The sequence below is a fragment of the Nannobrachium achirus genome, assembly GCF_963921795.1.
Source record: "Nannobrachium achirus genome assembly, chromosome: 3".
NCBI lineage: Eukaryota > Metazoa > Chordata > Actinopteri > Myctophiformes > Myctophidae > Nannobrachium > Nannobrachium achirus.
Window position 1 is genome coordinate 35,122,909 of NC_137812.1, and position 15,842 is coordinate 35,138,750.

General features: G+C 42.1%; 1 protein-coding gene across 1 annotated transcript; it reads left to right on the forward strand.

The window, feature by feature from the left end:
* The first annotated feature begins 2,253 nt into the window (after nt 1–2,253).
* Nucleotides 2,254–14,828, forward strand: LOC308281918 (putative ATP-dependent RNA helicase DDX17). The gene is made up of 13 exons (XM_080722260.1): nt 2,254–2,518; nt 3,242–3,419; nt 3,751–3,850; nt 4,006–4,139; nt 4,340–4,405; nt 4,495–4,636; nt 4,943–5,103; nt 5,376–5,548; nt 6,560–6,670; nt 6,830–6,891; nt 8,396–8,455; nt 12,368–12,601; nt 12,784–14,828. Exons 1-13 carry the CDS (start codon nt 2,460–2,462, stop codon nt 13,296–13,298), a joined length of 1,995 nt encoding a protein of 664 aa, XP_080578386.1. The 5' UTR covers nt 2,254–2,459; the 3' UTR covers nt 13,299–14,828.
* The last annotated feature ends 1,014 nt before the right edge of the window (nt 14,829–15,842 follow it).

Here is a 15,842-nt window from a genome sequence, read left to right on the forward strand (position 1 = left end):
CAAATCTTTGAATATATGTATTTTTTAACATTTTTAACTCAAATTTTGCTGACACAAATTAATGACACCCCCCCCCCCTCAAGAAGGGGGGGGTTACATGAAAAAGTTTGAGCACCACCACTGACACCACATTTTTCAAAAAAAACCTTAGAAGTGAAATATTCAAAGACTTGCACACATTTTCAAGATAGTTAAAGCACAAAATAATGCGTAATAATGCGTTCCCAGTTAATTAACCTTTCCATCGAACAGGGTCATGTCCCCCAGGACTTCAAACTAGCAAAAGTAACCCCCCTGCATAAAAAAGGTAGCAAACTAGACCCTGGAAACTACCGCCCCGTTTCCATTCTTAGCTCCATATCCAAAGTCATGGAGAAAATAGTCTACGAACAGATTGCAAGATATCTCGATGAGAATAATCTGATTTACGAGTTCCAATCTGGATTCAGAAAATCCCATTCCACTGACACATGCCTTCTCTATTTGACTGACCAAATCAAACGCGAAGCGGATCAGGGCAAGTATAGTGGCATGGTCATGATGGACCTCCAGAAGGCATTTGACACCGTGGATCATGCTATTCTGATTGAGAAACTAAAAGCCATCGGTCTTGACAGCGCAGCAGTGAGCTGGATGCAATCTTACCTGGTGGGGAGGGAACAGGTGGTGGAGATTAACGGTACCCTGTCCCCCCCCCTCCCAGTAAGCTGTGGAGTTCCCCAAGGTAGCATACTGGGACCTCTGTTGTTCCTAATATACGTGAACGACATGGCATCTGCTTGCGACTGCAACCTGTTCCTGTTCGCGGATGACTCGGCTCTCCTAGTCTCGGGCAAGGACCACTTGCAGGTTGAAAAGACACTTAACTCTGAACTGAGTAAGATCTGCACATGGCTTAACGACAACAAATTATCAATTCACCTGGGCAAAACCGAGTCCATCCTCTTTGGATCAAATCATAACCTCAAAAAGGTAGAGAACTTCACAATCAAAGTGGGTGACAAGGTCATAACACGAAAAAACGAAATCTCCTACTTAGGATGTATCCTTGAAGCTAATCTTTCCAGCGAAAAGATGACTTCAAAAGTAATACAAAAAATCAACCAACGAACTCGTTTCCTACAGAGGATCGCCCCAATGGTCAACTTCAACACACTGAAGACCATAGCTGGTGCAATAATCCAGCCCCTCTTTGACTATGGAGTCCACGTATGGTATCGTGACGCCCCACAAGCCCTAAAAACTAAACTCCAAACAGCCCAAAATAAACTAATTAGGGTCCTGCTTAACCTTCCCAATCAGACTCACCTCACCGCTACTCACCAGTTAAGAGTGGGGTGGCTCAGAGTAGATGACAGAGTACAGCAACTTGCAATGGGCCTGGTGTACAAGATACACTACACCACTATGATACCCAAGTACCTGTCAAAATACTTTAAAAACGTTAAGGATGTCCATAATTACAACACCAGAGGCAGTGCCACAGATCACGTTCAACCCAGAGTCAACTCAAAGAAAGGGTCGAACTCGTTCTTCTGCTACACCACAAAAATGTGGAATGCCTTACCGAAGGCCATAAAGGAGTGTGGATCACTAGCATCCTTTAAAATTGCCCTAAAAAACCACTTACAGGCAGCAGCCGTTCACAACTGGTAAAAACCTAGCCCAACCCTACCCTCCCTGCCCCTTCCTTGTATATACTGTACATACTGATTATTTAGACTTACTGTTACCTGCCCCTTCCTTGTTGTATATACTGTACTTACTGATTGTATAGACCTACTGTTTTCTTTTTTTTCTTTACATATCTACTGCATAGTACTGTGTTCTATTTGTCTGTCATTCAATGTTATATGAGATACTTTAATGGTTTCCTGTTGAAATAAGCTTAGTCTTTTCATGGATCTCCTTTTAGTAGACCTTGTACCAGTGAACTGTACCGTCATGAATCTGTACATTTTCCTATGCAAACTTCTAATAAAGCCTTCAATCAATCAATCAATCAAATGAAAAACATTCATGGGTGGGCTGGCCCGCAGTGAATCCTTGTACCCAGGGCCCAGAATTTGGTGCGACAGCCCTGCACACGCACACACGTATTCTACGGCTCTGGTATTCACCAACCCCCGGCGCGCTGTTTAACGTGCGTAACGTGGTTGTATCCAGTGGAAGCTACGCCAGCGTCCATGCTGAGCATTGCTGACACAACGCAGAGAACCATTGCTCTCCTCCAGTTGTCGATGACGTGACGCAGTCAGTCTGAACAACACTTTGCATAAACAAAACCATTTCACTCTCGCAGGCTGAAGTTTTATCGACGACCAGAAGCGACGTTTTTCTTGACGATCTTTTTGCCAACTCTTGGGCGGTTCTTTGTTTTTGTTTTTGCCTCACTGCATTGCATTCCAGATACTGTGCAATAATATTTCGGAAGAATCTACGTTATTTTCACCACCAATATGAGAGGGAGTTCCTCGTATGGGGACAGAGATAGGGACCGTGGGGGTGGGCGGGATAGGTAAGCATTGTTGATAACGGTTCACGTTTATTTACTTTAAAATGTTTACTTACTGACTATTACAATGTTATTATGTCAAATGAGCATGCAACGCGTCGTGTACAAGAACACCATTTGCACGATTTTTCCATGCATGCCTGTGCAAGCTGCGCGATCAGACAATGGGCCTATCAGTGGTTTTCAACCCTATAGGACCTTTATTTATTCTGCATTTGAGCAACGGACCACCATTTGATGAGATTTAGATTAGACTCTCTGATTAGACTCTCAGACCCCAAACTTGGAATATTTTGTTCTCTTGGATAGGATTTTGTCCACAATTTCATGCTGTATTATAGGACTGATAACAGGTCAATCAAAAATAACACATTTACATTCTATAATTGTGTAGATTAAGTAATGTAGGCCTACTCATGTTTAACAATTGAGAGTGTAAAATGAAACAAGGACCCCAAAGGGTCCCTTTGGTTTCATTTTACATTCTCAAGAGTTAAAGATCTATAAGGGTCCATTTGGTTAACAACTCTCCATCATTTAGCTGGGGACCACCTGGAACACCCTCAAGGACCACTGGTGGTCCCCGGACTGCTGGTTGAGATTGAGAACCACTGGCCTATACAAATAGAGCTGAGAAATTGTGACAAGATTCAATTACTTAAACTTTCACTTTAAGTATGCCTATATATTAACCCCCAAAAATGCATTGATATCTGACCTCATCAGGCCGAGGTTTGGATCCTTTGGTGGTGGTGGTGGTGGTGGTGGCCGGGGTGGCCCCCCACCCATGAAGTTCGGGAATCCAGGGGACCGCCTCCGTAAGAAGAAGTGGAACATGGACGAGCTGCCAAAATTTGAGAAGAACTTCTATAATGAACACCCTGAAATCCAACGCATGAGTCAGGTATTCCACACGTCACAGTTGTGTAAACAACCTTTGAAACTCCAAGAAGTAATCTCTCTTGGTTCACAGACCGTGCTAACAATATAACAATAATAACTGTGTAACAAGACAATATGGCTATTTGCGGTATATTAAATACAAAATAAAAATGTGTAAAACCTTTAAGCAGCATTGGGTTTAATAAAAAGTAAAGGTAAAATAATGTAACAGCAATGGTGAGTATACACACATTACACATACAATAATTTAGCAACCGGATATACGGACTGTGCAGTAAAAAGTATTTCAGTGCATGTATGATATGTGTTCCCTTGATCTATTCTGTTTCCAGTATGACGTGGAAGAGTATCGCAGGAAGAAAGAGATCACACTCAGAGGACAGAGCGGCTGCCCAAAGGCTGTGACTGGTTTTCATCAAGCAAATTTTCCTCGTGAGTTGTAACTCTTGAGGATTTCATTTCACCACTGTTGTCCAGTTTAGCTGAAAGTACCAAAACTAAAGTAAATAAATAAATAAGGGGTTAGTGCAAAGCAAACCCATGTTTATCTCTTTAACAGTCTCATCATTTCTTACTGTCTCTAACAGAGTATGTGATGGATACGCTGATGCGTCAGAACTTCAAGGAGCCGACAGCCATTCAGGCTCAGGGATTCCCTTTGGCTCTAAGTGGCAGAGATATGGTGGGAATAGCTCAGACAGGCTCTGGAAAGACCTTGGCAGTAAGGATGTTATATACAATTTATGTGTAGCATGTGTGTGTGTGCGTGTGGCTGTACACATTTTTTTTAACACCTTTATTTTGTTTTTTTGTCTTTTATATTAACATTCTCCAGCATACATATTGGTTCAAATAATGTTTTAAGCATTCAAATATTTGATCATTCGTGAATTAGCATTTTAATCCTGTTTCTCTGTGCAGTATCTGCTTCCTGCTATTGTCCACATCAATCACCAGCCCTATCTAGAGAGGGGAGATGGGCCCATTGTGAGTATATAATAGATACCGCAGCACATGAGGCTTTGGCACATATCATGCCCGTTTTGATCAAGTTCATCCATACTTTTTCTCTGTAGTGTCTGGTCCTGGCCCCAACCAGAGAGCTTGCTCAGCAGGTACAACAGGTGGCATTTGAATATGGGAAGTCCTCCCGCATTAAGAGTACCTGTATCTATGGTGGAGCACCAAAAGGGCCACAGATTAGAGACCTGGAAAGGGGTGAGTAAAGCATAATTTATGCCCCTTTGCACGATTGAACTGATCTTTAAGATGACAGGGCATATGGAATGCCAAATGTTCTATAAAGTTGACAGTGTTTATCAAATACCTTGATAATGAAGACTTTTCTTATAATATTCCAAAAATGGGTGTTGACTACTTACTTCAATACAGCTTCATTATTATAAGTCCCACATCTTCCACTCTGAACATACAGAATGTAAATAACTCAGACAGTATGTATTACTTGATAATAAGAATGTTTGTAGGCTATTGTTTTGAAAGTGGCCTCTTCTATACAAACAGGTACTGAGATTGCGATTGCTACTCCTGGCCGCCTCATTGACTTTCTTGAGGCGGGAAAGACCAACCTGCGGCGCTGCACCTATCTGGTGCTGGATGAGGCCGATCGCATGCTGGACATGGGCTTTGAGCCACAGATTCGCAAGATACTAGACCAAATAAGGGTAAGAACTAGGGGGAGATCACAGTTGTATTGTATATTCAAATAATGAGCATAATTTCAGAAGGTTACAGTAAAAAGGTATTTTTAGAAGTAAATGTTTTTGTACCACATCTGGAAAACATGTTAAACGAGAGAAAGGTGTGTCCCACTTGACGCAGTTATTGTAATTTACTATACAACCAATCGGAATTTGAAGCACGCTCAAAATGTAATTCTTTTTTGCATTTGGTCTAACTGCTCCATCTGTCTTTCTCTCTCCTCTTCTTCTCTCAGCCTGACAGACAGACCCTAATGTGGAGCGCCACCTGGCCTAAGGAGGTTCGCCAGTTAGCCGAGGACTTCCTGAGGGAATATGTCCAGATCAACATCGGTGCCCTGGAGCTCAGCGCCAACCACAACATTCTACAGATAGTTGATGTCTGTATGGAGAATGAAAAGGACAACAAGTAAGGAAAGCCAGCAGGGAGCATTAATAATGACACACAGCTTAAAGATGAAGTGCCATGATTCATGATTTCTGATTCATACTTTGTTGTATGTTGTATGTTATGTTATGTGTCGCTTGATGAAAAATACTATACTACTATAATACGCAGTGACTCTATCTCTGTATCTACCTAAGGAGTATTTTCTAATTCCTGGGAGGGGGAGAAATTGCTTTTAATGTGTTACCTGCTCAGATGGCTGCACAGGGGGAGCTGTTAGGGTTAAAAACCACTTGAACCCCAGGGGGGTCCAGGGAAAAAAATCCACCTAAAATGCATGCCCAAATTGGAACAGTTGTGGACACAAAACTACAATGATTGTGGCTACTCTTGACCCACTAAATGTAAGCTAACCCCTGAAAATTCACAAATGCAGCGTAAAACATCACATTTCTCTCACCAAATTGTCCTGCTGTGATCACTTACCAGTGAAAAGAGGATTGAAAAAGACCTCCGTCTATGGAAAATTTGCATTCTGAATAGTGAAAAAGACTCAAGACCTCAATGGAGACATATATAGTGAATAGAGAAATTGTCCATCAAGGTGTCATCAATTGATAGGCAAAATCTTAAACTGTGTAAACTCTACAGATGTTTTAGTGAGAGTAGTGCTGTAATATTAGTAATGTAAAAGTATAGGGTGAGTAATGATAAAAACAAGTTAAAATAAGGTGTAATAATAATGTAATATGAGTTAATGCATGGATGAAAAAATACAATGGCAGCTGATTATATGTGCTGTAGGGCCCCTGTAGCAGAATCAACATTGAAATTGTAATTTGATTTGGTCTCTATTGATTTATTGACCAATGAACAGTTGTGTGACTGGTTATGGGAAGCCAGCTTCCCATATGGGGCTATGAGTCTTGCACAGGGACACCTGAGCTGAAGGTCAAACCGGCACCCTATATTCTCAGACAGCTCATACTTTCAATCTTTCCTCGTATCTCTTTTCTCACTCTTTACATCAAGACTTCTTCAGTTGATGGAAGAGATCATGGCAGAGAAAGAGAATAAGACCATCATCTTTGTGGAAACCAAGAAGCGTTGTGATGAGCTCACCAGGAGGATGAGGCGAGACGGGTGAGAGACGAAGAGATTCTCCAGATATAAAGACACAACCCTAATAAATGAGAATGTAAAATGAATGTGAAACTTAAGTCAAGGAAATATTGAAATGTGTAACAGAGGCCAGTGTCTCCTTACCACCATGTCCAATTCTGCTATGGTTTTGTATTGTAGATGGCCAGCCATGTGTATCCACGGAGACAAGACCCAGCCAGAAAGAGACTGGGTACTCACAGGTGAGAGTTGATGGTTAAATACAAATAATGTTTCACTGCATTAACATTATTTTCCTTGTTTGCCGCATTGTTGTTTTTGTGTGCCTTTTCCTTCACTTTTTCTCAGTCTACTGTCAACACAGTCAGAATTAATATCTCAGGAACAACTGAAGAGCATAAACATTATAGACCTCTGACATACTGTAGTACAGGGGTCCTCAATAGGCGGACCGCGGTCCACGTCCGGACCGCGAGGCACCGCCGACCGGACCCAGGACGAATTATAAAAAAGAAAAAAGAAAAAAAAAAATCTCCGTTTTGTTTCCACTTCTCATTGTATTCCACTTCATTGCATGCGCTCTGAAGTCTGTGTGCGAGAGAGAGAGAGAGAACGCCACGCTGATTGGCTGATGCCGGGGCATAAACTATTATGGGTTGTCATCTCTATGACAACGACGCGCTGCCTCTGTTCATTTCACAGACGGCGGAGTGCGGAAGCTTTCGAGGCAGGGAGAACGCAGCAGCAGCGATTAGCTGCAGACTGTAAACTAGTTGTGGGTTTCATTCGCGCACAAGCACAACATCAACGTGAATACGTTTGCAGGATGAGGATTATAATCTTCTCTCCAGAGAGTTTTCGCGAGGTGCCACAGCCATGGCTGCCTCTCTTTCTCCATGGATTTGCAGCCAGCGAGCCATGCAGCAAAGCCAACTGCGAGCCACACGCATTACTCGGTATAGGAGTGAGCCACGTTCCGCATCGTCTCCGACGCGCGACACCTCGTTTTCGGATCGATATTCACGTTGCGACACAAGCATAAATCATTCGAAGATTATCCCAGTTTGCTAAAAGAAACAAATACTGGCGCAAACAAATCATTTTCGTAAAATAAATATCTCTGCTCCACCTTGATTTATTACATTCTGTTCTCCCTTCAACGGGTTGTTACTCTTTAGTCAAGTGAGTCAACTTGTGGGTCAAATAAGACCCCAAATGATTTTGGAGGAGTCCCCAGGCCAGATGAAAGTGAAGTCATAATTAAGGACTTAACACCCTTTTAATACAAAAGAAACAGAAAAAGACCATTACTGCATCAACAAACTACTAAAAAAAAACATTAGCCAATGTAAAATAATGTATGAAAGGGATCCCTAATTAATTTATGAGGGCAAGTGGCCATGACCTGAGGGCAAGTAGGACATGAACTGTACTTGCCAGACGGGCATATATATATATATATATATATATATATATATATATATATATATATATATATATATATAATTTATTTTTCCCCGGACCCGGACCTGTTTCAAAAACATATTTGTGGACCTTCAAGATTTGTATTTGAGGACCCCTGCTGTAGTAGTACTTGTCGTGTCCCAAAAGTCACTGTTTCGTTTTGGCATTATGTGACTTGTAGTTTAGCTATTAATTGTTTATATTTTACACTTATCTCATAAGTACTCTTTTAGTTGAAATTATTTTCTAGTGGCACTCCTAATGTTCTGTTTAATTCCACAGAATTCCGGAGTGGCAAAGCTCCCATACTCATCGCCACTGATGTTGCCTCTCGTGGTCTGGGTATGTCACATCAACACATAAAATGCATGCACGCACATACACAACACGCACGCACGCGCACACACGCACGCACGCACGCACGCGCGCGCACGCACGCACGCACGCACACACACACACACACACACACACACACACACACACACACACACATACTGTACTACAATATGTATTGCATAGACAGACAAAGAAACCTGAAATCAGTGTAAGACAAACAACCTTGTATCTTAATTCCCGTGAACCATATACATTTGTTCCCGTTTCTTCAAATATTTCTGTTGCATGTATCGACTGTGATCACTTGTTATACTAGGATTTGCAAAAGTATGATAAATAAAGAGTATGGGCATTCCAGACATTCATTTGAATTACAACAATGCAGGAATGTGCGATGCACTCCCTCATGACATGTACAGATACTTAACCAGCTTCCCATTTCATATTAATTCAGTAGAATTGCTACCCTGTGCACGCCTCCATTACATGTACAGATTTCCCAACATCTGCCCATGAAATGATCCCATGAATCTATTGAAAATTCTCAATAGAACTTTCATGATGTGTAGAGGTGAGATTACATATTAAGACATAGAAAAGATTGACATACTGGATTTAGCCGCATCTTACGATTCCTTATGTGTTATTTCTGACCTGATCTGATCTGAAGCCGGATGCCCCGCAGTGGATTCAAACCTCTCTAGACTCTGCAGTGCAGTGGTGGGCAGGTACTTTAACCCTGCGCCACCTGAGCATCCCAAGAAACAATCCCACCTTAGGCTTTGAATGTACCCAAAAGTTTGTATCCCTATCACATACCTGTGCATAATCCTGTGGCGTGTTTTGGTGCAATGCCAACATATCTGCCGCTATAATGTGCAAGGGTCTACGCAGCGAATACTCGTTATTTTCCGCTACGCTTTGGATCCTTTCCAGGCTGCACAACCAATCGTTTATGCGATCCTTTTTCTAAACGACGATTCCATTGAAGGCATACTGCATGCGCGTGTTCATTTATTTGCTTATGAATAGTCCCAGGTACAGCTGTCAATCATACTTACACAGTGTGAAGCTAAACAAGCGAATTAATTTAACATTAACATCATACAACTCCATTCATGTTGTCTTATCTGTCATCTCTGTTCCTCATTGACAGTGGCTGTCACGTTACTATTGTAATCTACCACATGTCGAAGGAGGCAGAAACAGATTAGCATACTAGTATAGCCTGTTCGTACATTGCATGACCAAGAGTGTATGATATCAAGTTTTCAAGCTAAAGAAAAGAGCAGCACAGGAAAGACGAGCGTGAAGTGTATACTGAAAAAGGAGCACATGCCACACTCATATTTTTGCAAGCAGAACTTTGGCATCATCGCAATACTGCAAGGCAAATAATGATTTTATTGAAAAAAAATGTATCGTGTGAGAGAAACGTGATCTCATTTCATAGGGAGAAAAATCCTAATTCTGATTTTGTCATGAATCGTGCAGCCCAGCCAAGAATTTGACCTCACTATCCAAAGTACATGTATTTCGCTGTCGAGTTCCATCCCATGATGTTTGACATTGTGAATGATCTAATCCTGCAAAGCTCCGAGGCCAAAGCACAAGTGTATCTCTGTCGATGAGGCTTTAGCTTGCATTGATTGGTCGACTCGGCTCTAACATATCAGCACTGGGGTTTATATGGCAGGTGACCAATCACCACCAAGTAAATCACCCTCTTCTTCTCCAGGTCAAATAAAAACAGAATATTGCTTTTCATTTTAATTTATATTCCATTAAGTCCAATTTTAACAATCAAAAGCATCTTCATGTTTATTTAATGATTGACAAGAAAATGTAACAACCATTTTGTACCCCCACAGCATGACTCCAGAAATAGATTCTGGACAATTTCGCAAACCTTAACATCCAAGTTGAGGTCCTGGTGTCTTCTGGTCCCCTGTGGTTTTACAGTCTGTTTCTTGTTACTGTAGTTAAGTTCTTCGACCGGGGCTCTTTGGCACACTGCCTGAAAGCAGGGGTGTGTAGGGGACAGGTACCCCTTCACTAACCCTCCTCATGTCTCCTTCTATGGTGTTAATACATACTCATTATCACTCATATTAAATATTGCTGTTAACGTAGAACAATAATTTGTGTAAACGGAGTAAATGCTCATTTTTCTTTCATTATGTTGAGTGTAAAACAAAATCTGTTTTCCCATCTTTAAAACAGACAGAGAGGTAATTTCTTTTTTTTTTTTTTTTACAATATGTTTATTTTTATTGACAGAGAGGTAATTGACTAGTTTCACTGTGTTAGCTCAATCTGGAAGTGAGAAGGGGGAAGAAGTCAAGTACCTTCAACTTCCTGTGACCGTATCCTTGTTCTTTTTCCCTCTTCTCTCAGGGTTCGGCAGCACATGGCGGCTGTAACTGGCAGTCAGTGCTGCTGTCACAGTGTCACTACAGGGGCTTCTAGCCTTCTCTCGCCCTGTCACATTTAGGAAGAGGCTTTGCTAGGTTTAGAAGGATCAGGCCCTCCCCCTCCCCATTTCGTCTTGGGTAACTAAGATTCCCCACACCCCCTCAGCAACATCAGTTTCTAAATCCAACGAGCTCTCCTTAGGACCAGCCTGAGGTGCCTCCTGTATGTCTGCCCATCCGCCCATAGAAAAAAAAAAAGCAGACAGATGGGAGCGAGAGTTAGAAGGGCTCGTCTGGAACCAGTCCTGGCCAGGGTCTGAGGAGGGCCTCCTGCAACACGGCGAGAGAGCAACAGAACCAGCCTTTGTGTCTCTTGCGGTTAAACGGTTCTGCTCCCGTCCGACGTTGCTGGTGTGTGCATATGGTGAGGGGGGAAAACGGTGTGAGGGGGCAACACGTCCTCCTCTCTCCTGTCTCCTTTCCCCCCCCTCCAGCCCCTCCAAATGAACCAGGACTGATCAGGGGGGGTGACTGAGTACCCACGTAAAAACAACCTGAAAGGGGTAAGTACCTCATCACCCCTTTCTCTAACTCCTCCATGAGCTCACCGATACATTTAGGTTATGCCATCCCACGCATGCCAAGACCACAGTGTAGTAGAGGATTGGTCCTTATGAGGATTACATTGTTTTGGTCGTTCATCAAGTGCTCATTTCTGTTGGAGCACATGATAAACATGATTGGTATTGGTGGGGCACTGGGGGGACTTATTTGTTGGACTCAGCAGTGCGGTCGGAGCCCCATGTCCTCTTTAATGAGAAACAGACTCCTATGTTCTTTGGTTCCAACCCATAACACTTGCTCGCCGATGTTCACCCTTATATGACTGTGATTACATTATTAAACACAAATCATTAGTGTTTTTTATTTATTTGTTCTTGGATTTCAGTATTGATGAAATTAGCTTGAGATTCTGACATCACTGTTTTAACAAATACAGTTGAACTGAAGTGTGATGGTTTGCCATGACCTAGCATCCCCTTTCTGGGGTGAACATTGGGCAACGATAGCAGATCTACAAGCTCATAACACATTGCAGCGCCTTATGAGCTTGTAGAACGGCCAGTGAAAAGTAGTGAAAAAAAGTACCGGACCATGTATAGAGCCTTGGGGGACCCCAGCCAACTAAGTACAGGGTTTAAGTGGCTAAACTGAAATCAAATTGGGATACCTATCTCCATGTGTTTTAAATTTTTTGGGGGCTTTTTTTTCTTGCTTTGTATTTGGTAAGGTAAGTGGTTTATTTATTATGTGCAGACTTTGTCATTCATAGTGATGTTATACATTTGAAAATAATGTTAATTGAAATGGATTTGTTTATACACAGTTTTGTATTTTAAGATCATTATTTCTACAGAATTAATCAACTACTTATTCTTTGTTTGAAATTGTGTAATTTCTCCTTCCTCCAATGGTGCCAACCACATTATTTTCATCTCAAAAGATGTAAATGATGTGAAGTTTGTCATCAACTACGACTATCCCAACTCGTCTGAGGATTACGTCCATCGTATTGGTCGTACGGCCCGCAGCACCAACAAAGGCACGGCGTACACATTCTTCACCCCTGGGAACCTGCGCCAGGCCAGAGATCTTGTCAAGGTTTTGCAGGAGGCCCGACAAGCCATCAACCCCAAACTGCTTCAGTTAGTTGACTCCAGAGGTGGGGGAGGAGGAGGTAAGGAGGGCCCGACTACTCAGATAGTCATAGGCATATCTGTAACAGTCAAGTTAGCATTTCAATAAGATGTTGGTGATTGTGGGATTGGATCTATACTGTAAATGTCAGCAAAAGCGAGGACCTGCCTGTGTAATAACAATTTCCTGACACAGGATTCGTCTTTCTCCTTTTCCTTCAAGGGGGTAGAATGCGTTACCGTAACATCGGTTCCAACTCCAACTCCAACAACCCCAACTTCATGTTCCAGGATGAGTGTGATCGCCGTGCCACACGCACTGTTGGCGGGGGCGGCAAACCTGAAAGTGGCAGCTTCAACCGCAACGGCAACCGCGGCAACCGGGACGCGGACCGCTCCTCCACATCTTCCTCCTACAGAGACCGGAGCCGGGACGGCAAGAGCAGCTACAACTCTGGTTCAGAGCAGCAGCAGTACCAGAGTTATAGTGGAAGCTACGCTTCCAGGAATGGAGGCCAGTCTGGTGGCACCGGGGGCCAGGTGCCGCCCAGCCAGCCAAAGGCTCCGTTTAGCCAGCCCCCGCCTCCCCTGCCGGGGCCGGGGCCGATGCCTCTGATGGGCCAGAAGTTTGCCCCAGCTCAGCCCCCACTCATGGGCTTCATAGGGCAACCACCACCAGCATTCAGCTTTCCTCCTCCACCCCCTCCTCCACCTGGGGCTCAGCCTCCCAGGAAATAGTTTAATAGAAAGAGGCCTTAGTAGTCCTGGTGTTAATTAGCCTGAAGGGCTGAAACCTTATAGTATTTGTGATTTTTTTTTATCTCCTGCCGCAGTTTTGCAATATTTTGTGAGATAATATACTAATGATAGACAGGAAATGGGCTCTTTGCTCTGTAGTCCTGGGTTTCCAGGAGCTGGTAAGCCTGTTCCGGGTCATTTTCCCATTGTTTTGCTTGATTGGCTCGGCAGTGCGTCTGAACCAGAAACAGACGACACTTTCATATGTGTCTCTGGATCAAATCTAAGGTTGCGTCTCAGGTCCTTATTCTGCTCCGTCCTAGCTCCTCTATCCTCACTCCTTCAAGGTTTAATATGCAAAGAAGGCAATTACGTCTGTATTAAGGTAGATTCGGAAGCTTGTAGACTTGAGTACTTGAACAACATCAAGATGGGGGCTCGCAACTCACATTTTGAATGCTCCAAGGTCTTTTTATTCAGCAGCAGCACCTTGACTTTTTCCACTATGTTGCCGTTTGCATTTTGGCTCGGCACCATAGACAGAGGATGTGCATTACTTTTGTCTTTGAATGTTTAACCAGCATAGATTTGACCGTAAAGCACCATGAGCATTGTCTGATCGTTGTAAAACATGTTGGTTTGATTGATACAGGTGTTGGGAACTGTCAAATGTCTCTAAAGTCTAGACCCCTCAGAGCTTTCAACTTCTATCAGTCTGTTGGCTTGAACCCTGTCTGTCCCCCCCATCAAATCATACAAAGGGGTTGGAGTTGAAAAGGCACAGTTTGAGGAGGTAAGGGCTAATATTTAGTATTTGACAGAGTTGACACTGTTATTATATACTTTTTTTTTTACATCCCCTGCTTGTGTGCGTGAGCATTCTTTGTCAACTATATGTTTCAATGTATATTGTCAAAATGTCAAACAAATGGACATTTTATCCAATTTTTTAATCATTTTCAGATGTGCTGAAGAGTAGTCATGGGATGTACAGATGGGGCTTTTATACTATACTGTTAAGGCTGCTACTATGTAACATTTTGATAACCCTCACAAATCCTCTATAATGTCAAATAATCCATTGTTTCAATTCAGTAGTTGAAACGATCCAAAACTCTGAATATGTAAAATACCAGAAATATTATTTTAGATTAGAGTATCATTCACCTTAAACTATGAAACAAATGCAATTTGTATTATGACACTCTTTGTCAAAACCCCTTATAGACTTGCTCTATTGTTATACAGTACATTCTTGTTTAACATTTGAATGAACTTTTGATATTGGTGTTTTGATAATTTTAGTATTATCAATGGCTTTTAAATTGAGCTTCCTTTGTTCTCAGTTATGCATGCAAATAGATCATCTTGATGTACTTCATATTTTTCTATACTTATCTTGCTATAATCCAGTCTCAGGTAAAACTAGCTTTCATACTTGGTCTGTATCATGGACATTTATCATTCATGCCATACATATACTATATACTCATCATAGATGTACTTTATACTTATTAAACAATGTTAAATAAAAACGGTCTGACTTCTGCATTGCAATAACTTCCATTTGACAGTTTATGGTCAATCACAGAGAAAATAACTTTATTTCTCTTAAATATAATTTCTTCATTCTCCATTTTTCTCTTTCATTACAGCAATGTTTATTTGCTCTTTGCATATTTTTTGGCAAATGTACATCATTTAATTAATCTATTTACAACATACTTCAGTTTGTAGAATGAACAACACATTGTAGGATCACCTTCCTTGTCAAAATGACTCCCAAGCCTTCACCGACAGGAAAGAGAAATGACACATTTTACACATGGATCTGCCCATCTGCAGTATGCATAACATATCCAAGAATAGGAATATAAGAATGATCTAATCTTGAGCTGGTTTACTTCTAATATAATTTGACTTAACAGAAGCTAACAGATCCTAGTCCAATACTCTATGAAGTTTTGTGAATACATGATTTATAACAAAAGTAACAAATGAATCACCCTCACTTTCTTCTGGACCAAACATGAACTGGTTCTAATGAAGAACATGAATACAGGGGGCATTCGAGTAGTGCAGGGGTAAGGTTACTTAGCCTGGCATGGCCAGACTAAAATCACTGCGTAGATATTAGTCTGGAATCTCCTGCATTTCCAAGGGGTGGTCCCTCACTACTTCAGAGGAAGGGAAATCCAATCACAACCGAGCGGCCGGTGCCAAACCAAATCTGCAGAGTCAATGTATTTGTTTTTGCAATGGCAGATTTGTCTGGTTTCCGGGGTAAAAGTTACTGCCCACCACCATGGAGACTAAAGGTTCAAATCTTCCACGGTGCCTCTGGCTTGGCTGGGCATTCCAACAAATTGGCCCCACTAGTGCATCTTGTGGGTTGGGAAACCTGTTAAGCAGGAAGCGCAACTTTTGAAGGGTAGCAACTATGTGTTATGGAGACACATAGTTGTCTACTAGTACTAGGGGTGTCACACCGAATTCTCGGCCCTGGGTAAAAGGATTCACTCACATTTTGTGCTTTAACTATTG